Below are 11428 nucleotides of genomic sequence, written 5' to 3'. Positions count from 1 at the left end.
TTCCCAAAATCAGCGTGGCGGTGGGAACTGAGCTTTGCCGGCGGCACCAGCCCTGTAAAGGCCAGGGCACGGTCACAGGGAGCCGGGAGGTGTGCCGGTGCCCCTTCTCAGCTCCGGCGTTTCCCCGGGCCCGGTTTCCCCAGCCGGAGGCGGAGAGCTCAGCAGGAGGCCGGGGAACAGGCAGCGGTCGGTCGGCCGCCGCTGTGGACGCCGCTGCCCCGGGCCCGAGCGACGAACTTCGTCGAGGGAGGTAGTTCAGAATGAACCCAGAGAGAACGAGCGGAAGGGAAGGATGCGCAGCCAAGGAGCGGATGGGAATTGGGAAACGGACAACCGAACGGGAAGGGCGGGGGGCGGGCGGAGCCGTGGGGGCAGGCCGGGGCCGGCGGGGAGGGGCGGGCTTCGGGCAGAGACACAGACGCGGCTCCTCCCTCCCCCTCCCCTGACAGCTGCCGGGCCGCCCCGGGAACCCCCCGCGTCTTTCCCGGTCCCACCGCCGGCTGCTAACGGTTGCCGCTGCCCAGCCCTCGCCGCTCCTTCTCGCCGCCGCCGGATCCTGACCGAGGGGGCAGCTCTAGAAGCCGCATGCCGGGAGCCGAGGAGGAGCAGGAGGGTGCAAGGTAAGGTGCTGTCCCTGGTTTCTGAACTCAGCTTGGGGCTGGGCAGGGAGACGGCTGCCTGTTGCAGGGGCTCGGCTCCTCCGGGACACCTGGAGGCGGCCAGGTTTGCAGGCACAGAGAGGCGGCGGTGGCGGGGCCGACCACAAAGGCTGCATTGTGGCTCCGGGACACCCGCCGCCCCTTACGGGAATGGCAGCGGAGGTGCCTCGGGCGGCCGCAACCGCCGCCTCACGGAGCCCCGAGCGCCGCGGGCAGCCCGTGGGGGCCCTGGGGGGGCGAGGGGCGCCTGCTCGCTTCATCCCGGGACTCAGCAGCTGCTTGGGCTCTGTTTATTTATCTTTTAAAGAAGTTTTTAATGTTTACTTAGGGAGAAGTCTTTCACGAGTGTCAGTTTAGAAAGAAAACCCCGAGAAGGAAGGGCCGGAGTCCCAGGTGCCCGTTGCCTCCTTTGACAACCGTAATGGTTATTACAAATAAGTTATTCTCCCAGCTCCTTGTTTGGCTTGGCGAGGGAGAGCGGTTCCGCCGGTCTCTGGTTTGCAGCCCTGTCCTCAGCTCCGCACAGCCGCCAGCTTGGGGGAGGAGGTGATGGGAGGTCCGTAGGCGGAAAGAAAGTGGAGAAAACAAACACTGAGCATGATTACTTACACTTGTGAAGTCAGTCACAGCAGACTCAGATTAGGCTGTAAAAGAAAGACGACATTAGTTAGCATTGCACAGATCGTTGTCTGAGTTTAAATAGTTAATGCTGGTGAAGGGCCATGTAGGTGACGAGGTTGTTGGTGGCTGGCTCCGGGCTGTGTTGTACTGCCGGTATTTTACAAGTTCTGTTAGTGATATGGCTGGCAGTGGCCAGAGTTTGTGATTTATTAAGGAACTCCTTACGTTAATGCAAGAAATCCCACCTTGATTCCTTTATTTTCTTACATAATTCTTAAATCTCGTGTGAGGGTGTATAGCCATTCATGTCGTGTATGCACATGTATGTTAATACAACTTATAGTTAAACGTTATTCTTTAATACTTGGTGTGCTGCGGTTTCGCAGTGAAAGGGCAGAGAAATTTCCCTCGTCCTCGAACACTTATTAGAGAATTTGGTTATATACTTGATTCTGCAGAGGTCTGTACAGAGGATGTGTAGAGGTCTGCCAAGTCCAATTGAAGTTATAAGCCAGGGGCTGTATCTGTATAGAATTTTAATTCAGAATAAGAGAAACTGTGGGATTTGGAAACAAACAGACTAAAAATACTTAATGCAGAATAATAGGTTTTGCAGAATGTAGGTAAAGGAGTGTGTGAAACAGCTACTCCAGTTACATGAAGAAAGGGAATGCCCAGGAATATCTTTTGCTTGTGAGTCAGTGGATTTAGCCCTTCTATTTGAATTGTTTATACATATGACTTGCTACTTGTTCTCAGTGAATATTGATTACCGAGTTTTAGTAAACAAAACACCGTATTGTTTTGAATGCAAATGTCTTTTAATTGCCCATCAGAGTCTTGTGTATCAGTTAGCATTGTGACAGGGCCTCATGACCCGTGAAGACACTGTAACATTCAGTATCATTCCCTGCACATTTTTCAGACCTCTACTCTGTTTTGAATAGTGCATTTCTTCTAGGGACTGCTTTTGTGTAGGCAGTTGTTCTGGTCGGGTTCCAAGTTGTAGGAGTCTTGTGTGTGCATGATTTGGAGGTGTATTATGTGGAGTTGCTTCCAGCGAGTGGCCAGTGAGACCACATGTCCTTAAACAAAACTCTGTTGTTTTGCTGTTCGTGAGTTGAAGCAGGTGATACTCAATTCTGCTTGGGAGTTTATATGTAATATCTTAATATTGACTCAGGATCTTGTTTTTCCTTATGTTAAATCTGTTGCTCTGGATACTAAAGAAAATTAACCTGATCCTTTAAATTTCATTTATGCTCAAGTTATATTTGTATGTTTTGAGTATTTTAGATTTTGAAGTATTCTTTTTTTGATGAAACATTGCTTTTTCAGTGTACTTTTTCGTGAAGGCATGTGCCCACATCTAGAAATGCTGTAATAAATGCATTTAGGATCCTTTTGGAGTGCTTTGTGAGTGTATTGGTTTGTAGACACATTATACTTAGTTGTTATGTGGATGTTGAGAAGTAATTTATTAAGAGCTACTGTTTTCTTTCTATATAATGTGTAGCCCAGTGGGAAAATTATATGCTTAGTGGAAGATTAAAATACTTGGGGTGCTATGAATTATATTATTGATTTACTTTGTTTAACTTAATCCCTTAATGTTTTATTTGATCATTCATGTTATTTATTTCTTTATTAAGTCTTGGAGATTTAAGTGTTGCAAGGTCATGTATAGGTTTTACAGATGAATTTTAGTACTTATGGATAGGTAGGTAAATCCATTACTTCCTCGTGACTGTGACTTAATCTGTGACTTGGAACAAGCCTGAGCAGAGCAGCTCTACATTGGAATAAAAGGTAGAAATAGGTGAACTTGCTGAACAAAGCAAAGTCTTGAAAATATCATGTTTGTTTCTGCTGAAAGCAATGTTATGCCCACATATTGAATAATTTCTAAGTCCTATAAAAGTCCCTTTGATTTTTTTAGTCAAGTTGTGCCTCTGAACTTGTTGAAGGTGTGTTGCAAATTTCAGTTGTCCAAGTCATGTGAAATCTGGATTAAACAAATGACTGTGATCTTTCACAAGTCTCTAAGAGCCTGTAGAGTTTCCAAATTGGAGAGTAAAGGACTCTGTAAACGTTAATCTGTGGGAAACAAGCACCTCCTGCTTTGGTTTTGACTATGATAGCTACAAAGTAACTATTCTAACATAGCAAATACAGCAAGTACTTGTGGTGGCCTCCATCCCCAAATAAAACATAGAGGATGTAAAAACAAACAAACAAACAATGTTCTTCCATCTGGTGTCAGCCAGGGTTGAACATCAAGTGGTAAGGGAACTGTAAGCAATGATTAACTTGCAGGTGCTCAACACTGTTCAGAATCCAGCTGAAGTGATTGTCATGCTAATGTGTTGGGCTGTTAATATCTAAACACAAGGGCACGTGCACATGCATATTTATTTATTTCTTCTTCATCATGTGCTTGAAGAGTAGTCTAAGGATTTCAGATGTGAGTAAGCACACTGCCATAGGTGTATGAGTTATTTCAGAGTAATGTGCCTTACACAGGCCATGGCTGAAGCTGGTACTTGAAGGCATGACCAGCAGTGAAATCTGGCATTCCCCTCCCAAAAAATTGTTTCAAGTGGGCAAAAAGAAGGAGCTTTATGTTCTTTACAATAAAAGAGTGGTGTTTGCTTTTCTTGTTAAATCATTATATATACATTTAGAAATTGTAACATTATGTGACTAAAAGTTGCCCTGTACTGTTATTAACTTTCCCCCCTCCTTTCTATGTAGGATTAATTACCCTCCCAATCATGCAGTTCCTCTCATAACTCTTCAGGTGTAATCAAGTGTGGTACAATTTGCATTCAAAAAGGTTTACTGGCTTTTACACCATTGAAGCTTGCATAAACTTGGAAAGTTGGCAGGAGTTATCTGGACTTGTGTGGTTTCTGTAGAGCAAGAGCAGCTGCTCTGCTGGTATCATCTCTCAAACATTTTACTTGTTAAATAGAAGTACATCTTTGATTACTTATGTTAAATGATTCAATATTTTTCCAAAAACAATTTTCAGGATTATAGGAGAAGAGTATGTCTGTTACATTGTTTGTACTGTATGAGGAATCCTACTGATTTTATTTTAAATATTACCATGTGTCAAACTAATATTTCCCCAGAAGATACTATCTGGACTATCACCTTTGTCTTGAGGATAATAACCAGCTATTTGGACACCATGTATTTTGGGAGTGACTGACAGCTTCTGGCCTTCACTGATGCATTTAGATAGGTGGTGACTGTGAGCTGTAAGATACTTTGCCTGCAGAAATAGATGCTGTGAAAATCAGCATTTATTAATGCATCTAGATAAGTAATTAATATCCTAGAAAAAAATCTTTCAAGCAAGTAAATTACTGTGTAGAGTGATGATCTTGCAAACTTTCACATGTAGGTTTGAGTTCTGACTGTGCTTAGCAATGGCTATAAAGACTGGAAAGAAGATACTATTAGGACAATACACCTTTTTGTTTGCCATCCAAGTCTATTAAATAACCAAGAAAAAAATGAATACAAAACCAACTTGACAAACGTCTTATACCATGCAGCAATCCTGAAAGAAATAATCACAATCATTAAGACAGCAGGCAGAAGGACTCACAGCTTTAATGTTAAGATGAAAATCTGCCACCTTTCTGGGCAGATAAAATTTCGAACCTGCTACTGTTCTCCAGCAGTGATGATTCTGATAACGAGGAAAATGGATTGTGTTTCTCAACTGTGGTGGTGTTTCTTTTGATTTTCATTTATTCCTAATGTATTGTTGTTGAAGATAAACCCATTTGTTATGAATGGGGCAGGAATATGTTGAAAGGAAGAGAACACTATGAAAAATGTTGCAGCATTGTACACGGGTTGTCCATGCTGTATCTCTTCTGCTTTTTTTTCTGTGTCTGTCACTACAATGAAGAAGATTTAATTTTAAGTGCTAGTTTCTGAAAGTCTTTTTTTTTGTTTAACAAAATATCTCTTCAATTGGTTTAACTTTGTATAGACCTTCCAATATTCTTTATAGAAACAGCACATAGTTGTTTCTGGAAATAGTTTTCCCCTAGATAAAACTTGTATTAAAAAAAAAGATAAAGTTTTTGTCTTTGTCATTGTTACAAATTTTGAATAGTAACTTAATGCTTGTTTTCAAATTCGGAAGTTTTGAAAGGATAGAGTTAAAATAATCTCAGAAATTACTGGCTGTATGAGTCACTCAATTTGGAACATAAATACTCATACTCTTTGGAAAGAACCTCTCAACATTGTTTTGCTGCATAGTGTCAACTGCAAAACACAATACAGTGTGTTTAGCTTAGAAGTAGCTGTATTTGCATTTGAGATCATGGTTTATGAAAAAAATCAGTGAACTTTTTGCCCTCTTTTGCTTGTCAAACTGACTAAAGGCTAGCACTAAGACTGCAGTAGAAGTTAGATTGTTATACGACGTGTTTTGTTTGATTGCGTTGTTGTAAAGAAGTAAAACTTGGAGAAGGGTAAAAGGGTAGAGAAGTGGCCAGCACTGGAGAATTCTTCTTACATGCTGATAGAATGGATGGGTTGTTTTGTTGAACTGCCTGATGCTGAAGCCAGACACTTGAAGTAAGAACATCTGGATCTTTTAGTCTAGAGAGAAACAGATTTGTATCAGAATGACATATGTAATTATAACATCAGTGTCAGAATTCCTTGATATCCATTTACATGAAACAAAGATTAGTACTTGGTGTTATCTGTGTTCTGCTTAAACAGTATATTTAATTCTCTGTGTGCACCTTCTGTGTTTTAAATCCTCTAAGATGTTCTGTTCAAGTTTTTGCTGGTGTTTTGTAATGTTAGATTTTTGGCTAATCAGACAAGTGATCTAAGCTGTGTGTTATTGCTAAGACACAGAGTACTGAAACACTGAATTATCTCTTTTAAATTAATCCTAAAAATGACAACAAAGTTCACAGACATTCTCTATTTCCCCCTATGTTACTAAAGTTTCTGAGTTGAAATCACTAAAAGACTCAAAGTTCCTAATAACTTTGCAGATTGGACAATGCAGATGAGTCCTTCTTCTTTATTGTAGTGGTGTACACTATTATATAATACACTGATATGCAAAAGAGACTAAAGTAGCAGTCTGAATTCTTTCATAACTCTTATTTTTCACAGCAATAACCAGCTCAGGAGAATCTAGTCCTATTGAGAACCGTATCTCATAGTAGACTGGATTTCTCCAGCATGGAACACTAGTGATGTCAGTGCTCTGGTTTCAGACTGGTACAAACTTGGATTGATTTATCTAACTGTTGTGTTTTACCTTTAAATCTAATTTGTGCTGAGAATAAACAAAGTGTTCATACTATTTAAAAAATAAACGTATTCTATCCAGCCATATATAAAAGACAGTTTTACTGTCTACAGCTCGTGTATGTGTATAGGAGAGGGAGCCAAACTTGATACTTGCTGTGGGACAGCATCACACTGTTTTAAAGCTTCTTCTCTATCATAGTGGAGAGTGCTGACAGAATCACTGAATATGGAGCGAAAAGTTACATGCTGTGCCTGTGGTTTTCTGAACTACTTTCTCCATATATCTTTGTATATACACTCATGTCAAGGACCTACATATAACTTACCTGTGTTTCTTAAGAGGACAGAAGGTGACTATTTTTTAATGAGATACCTCAAGGACAGGAACAAAAATCCTTTAAAAAATACATATTTAAAACTATCCTCCAAAACTTCATTCTTTAGTGTAGTGGGGACATTTTTAAAGATTTCAAGAAGATAGGTAATGGTGTGCCATGTGTTCATTGAGGGCAAAACTTACTTGAAATAACCATAGTTTGTGTGAAATAAAGTTTATGGTATGCTAGGCTTGGATTGAAGTGGTTATACTGTGTGAAATTTCTCAGCACTGTTTACCACTTGGAGTTGCATTCAGGAGAAATATTCTTTGAGAGCTTTTTGACTTTTCACTCTGGCTTTACTGAAGTGTGCTTTAGGGACAGAAAGACCTTTGGCAATTGCAGTATCAGGAAACCTCAGAGCAACAATTTGGATTAAAGTGTTTTGATATTTATTCTTATGTCGTTAAATAAAGATGTGAATGTTAAAGTTTAAATCTGCCCTTCAGCAAGCTGTTTGCCCCAGGCAGCTGCTGGTTAGGAGCCGAGCGCTATCAAGATGTGAGATACTAAGTGCTTGCTGACTTACTGTGTGTGAAAATGTGACTTTCAGAAAAAAAATACAGGAGTAAAAGTTTTTGTTGCCAGGAAATTACAGGCTTCTGTGCAGCCAGTAGGGAAATAGAAAATTGGCTCTGTAAAAGTGAAGGTGTTAGGATGCCTGCTTGCTAATTAGTAATCTATTGTTCAGATTTTGTGAGCATAAAGACCTCTGATTGAGAGCATGATGTGTGACACAGGGGTTTTTTTCTTTGTAGTAGATGCAGATACTATAATGAGGCTACTGCCTTCCTTTTCAGTAAAACAAATAGTTTCAGACTGAGAGATCTGTTTCAGCAATGCAAAGCTTTTTGGTGAAGATGAGGAGCTGTGGGAACATATTTTATCTAAAGATACTGTACTTCAACTGTAGTGAATGACTGTTTAATTATACGTCATTTTTTAACTACTGTGAATATTTTACCTGTCTAGAGAGACAAATATGGAGTGGAGAGAGGGCAAAAAAGATTTTTAGCCTGAAGATCAAAGTGTATCTACACTTTGTAACGTGAAGAAAAAAGAGAAAATGGGTTTTGTGTAGGGAATAATGCTTTCTAAAAGATCAGCTAATACTTTCTCCGTTCCGCTAGATATAAATCAGATTATTTGAGTCCATGGGGTTTTGTGGCTTCAATGCTTGTCTTGAACCTTCTCATTTTTACTGTTCAAATGATCCTTAATGTTGTTCTATAAAGGTGTTCAGAGGCTTGAATGCTGTACTGTACTAGTTCCTCCCTCATTCCTTAATTTGTATCCATTTAAGAGCAATTGCAGAACTTCTAGTTTAAAATAGAAACGTAAATTAATAAAATGCACTTAAATGCAGTACACTTTTCACTTCTTGAGCCAGTGGCCTACTCCTATAATCTTTCCTCTGCCACTATGGGGCGTAAGAATTTACGTGAAGGCAGATGGACTGATAATGCATCAAATAACCAAAGTTAATGATTTCAATGGAAGCATAAAATGACTTCCTTTCTAGAGATGACTTCAGAGAATTTTGGGGTGTGTGCTTCCTTCTGAGTACTCTGTCATGGAAGACTAAGTATGCTACGTTTAGAATGTCTCTTCAAAACTAGCAAGAAGTTTCTTCAAGGCTGTCCCCTGAGTAAGATAGTGATAGTAGTGTTAAACTTAGCTGCTGTAAATTAAGTCTTTGACATTGTTTTCCTATGCTTTTGTTCTGGAATTGTTTTTTGCCCACTTCCTCCTATTACAGCACAGCACGATCTCTAGGACAATGTTAAATTGAAGTGCTTGTTCCTCATCTGGAACAGCCAAGGTTCAGTGTACAAACAGAGGATGAGCAACAGAATACATCTCAGGCGGAGTCTCTTAAATTAGTATTCGTTGACTTGCCTTGGCATCTCACTTCACGTTATTAGAAGGAAGGTGACGGATTTATTTTCCTCCTTCAAGTTTCATCATGTATAGTGGCTACGCCGTAAAGTTCAAGTCCAAACAAGAGTAGGATGGTGATATTGAGAGAGGCACCTGTGAATAGCATGTTCTGAACATTGTTCCTTTACTTCTTGAATTGCATTTGATTTTCTAAGATGTTATTACTGGAGGCTGATTTCTGGGGATAATGTTAGTATTCTACTTGAATAAATCCTAAAGCAATACTTTCCAAAGCAAATTTTACTTTGCCAGGAAAATTTTGCATGGTTGACTTTGAATATAAACAGTATTCTTGGAGAGTATAAGCCTTAACATAGTTTTTCTTTCCACAACAGAATAATTTTTTGTGTTCACTAGAAGTACTCCCACAAAATATTCTTGATCTTTGACAAAATGTATCTCACTCTACATCTTACAATAAAACAGTTTTTTGTTATTCTGAAGAAAGAGTCTAAGAGCAGTCTGTGGCACAACAGTAAGTCAGGGTAGAATCTACAGGCTGACAGTTTTTCATTTAAATGTCTTTCTTGGAAAGTGTAGAAGGATGCTAATTTTTCCATTTGTCATTTAGAAACCAAAAAATGTATATTTTGACAAGGCCATAAAACTTGTCAGTGATGTGGGGACCAGCTGTTTTATTACCTGTTGCTCTTAGCAGAGTGAACTAAGACCTGCGTAGACCTGTTGTGAGGAATCAGATGACAAAAGAGTATTCCCAGTGATTTTCCAGGAGCTTGTCTGACTCATTGGTGTGTAACCTCTGAAGTGTGAATGAGAAGTGCTGCTGGATGGCAGCACTGAACAGACCCTTGATCTCAAAGCTTGAACAGTCTCCTTCATCTCAAAAGACAGGAAGCAAGGAAGAGGTATGAGTTGAAAGAATCATACGGATATGGCAGCTGATACAGACAAAAATCATTGAAGATGCTAGGAGTTAAGGCTGCAGCAGATAGGGATTACATGGTGGATATTGCTGGAGCATTGTTCATTTCCTGGCATGGGTGGAGCGTTAGAGGGATGCTTGGCACTGCCTTCACCCATCTTAAGGAAGTGTCTTGTGGCTGCAGCAGTGCAGAGGACAGGAGAGGGCCAGGCAGGCGTGGTTGTGTTGCCCATCTCCTTTTTGTCAGTGGTAGCTGAGGAAGGATGCGTGTCCACCTTTGCATCGGTTGGCTGTTATGCCGCTCTCCTTGACATGTGTAAGAGAAGAGTGCATTTGTTTAGTGGGTAACTTGGCAGATTTCTCATATTACTAGAAACTGAACAATGATGTCTGAAATAGCATGACAGTGTCTTTAAAGATTATGACTTAGTATCCAAAAAGCCTGCTCTCTCATCTTTCTGAAGGTGTGGTGGATGAGATTTTGCTATCATAATGAATAAATGCTGACCTCTTGATGCCCTCTTTTTATGCTACAGAACACTAGAAGCAGATAGCTGTAAGACTGAGGCTGTTGAGGGGAAGGAGTACAATATGTTACTGACTTTTTCAGCCAGTAGACTGGGAATATGAGGGAGTTGTGGAGTTTGACAAGATGTATTCCACTCTGAATGACTTTATGTGGCTTGCTTTGTGGAGCATGTGAGAGCATAAATTGGGTTTATGCCATATTTCATTTATTTTCTGTTAGATATATGTCAACCTTTATCATCAATTGTTCATAGAAAAGTTCATAACTGTAACTTTTATCACTGCTTTTATTGTATTTTCAGTGTGGAAATCTCAGTGCAGAGATATGTATGGAGTGTTTGCTTAGAAGTTTCCAAGAGTGGGGAGGAGACTGCCAAATACTTTTTTTTTTAAGTCATACATTGAACAGTTGTACTGTGTAGTACTGGTTCATAAGTAAACAGTGTAGGTTCCTTTTCTTTTTTTTGCCAGAATTGGCAACCTTGTGATTTTGTGATTTGAACCATTCAGCTTCCAACTCTGAGGATTAATGGACTGCTTTAACCTTCCCTTGAACCTTTGATCACTAGTAAGAGTGACTGTTGGTGAAACTCTTGTTGGCATAACTTGCATGATCATTGAAGCATCTGGGCTTTCCTAAGTGGAAATTCATTCCCACAAGAAAGGTTTTAATTTGCCCTGTCAGGAAATTACTTCCTGAAAGAGGGAACTTTGCAGAAGATGTTTAAGTGTGGACTCTTGCTTTGTTGCTTGGAATATATTTAAGAACAGCTCCCCTCTTCCTGTGCTGTTACAGACTAGAGAGGCAAGTAATAATTTAACTTTCAACTTTCTTGCTGTTTCTTCAGGTTAGTTAGGTTTTTTGTGAGGTTTTTTTTTTGTGTTGTGTTTTGTTTTTTTTTTTTTACTTTTGGTTTTATTTTACTTATCAAAGTGAACCAGCTTCAGAATCAGGTGTAAATTTGAGGTTAGGCACTAGTCCAAAAAGAGGTCAGATGGTTAACAGTCTCTGTTCTTGCTCTCACAGAGGTGAGGCTTTTGTTCTTCTCCCTTTCAGGATAGTTTTAGAATTTTTAGAACAGGATTTTGACAAACCTGTGCAGAATTTTTAT

The 11428-nt window shown here is 40.1% G+C and overlaps 1 protein-coding gene across 1 annotated transcript in view; it reads left to right on the top strand.

Moving 5' to 3' along the window:
- Positions 1-448: 448 nt before the first annotated feature.
- ARHGEF3 (Rho guanine nucleotide exchange factor 3) overlaps positions 449-11428 on the top strand; it is a 114389-nt gene continuing 103409 nt past the window's right edge. The window contains exon 1 of the mRNA XM_062008750.1: positions 449-620. Coding sequence (XP_061864734.1) covers positions 586-620 — 35 coding nt within the window. The 5' untranslated portion in view covers positions 449-585. The remainder of the gene's footprint in view (positions 621-11428) is intronic.

Source organism: Colius striatus, chromosome 15 (assembly GCF_028858725.1).
Source record: "Colius striatus isolate bColStr4 chromosome 15, bColStr4.1.hap1, whole genome shotgun sequence".
NCBI classification, from domain to species: Eukaryota; Metazoa; Chordata; class Aves; order Coliiformes; family Coliidae; genus Colius; species Colius striatus.
This window is presented reverse-complemented; position numbering and strand designations above follow the sequence as displayed.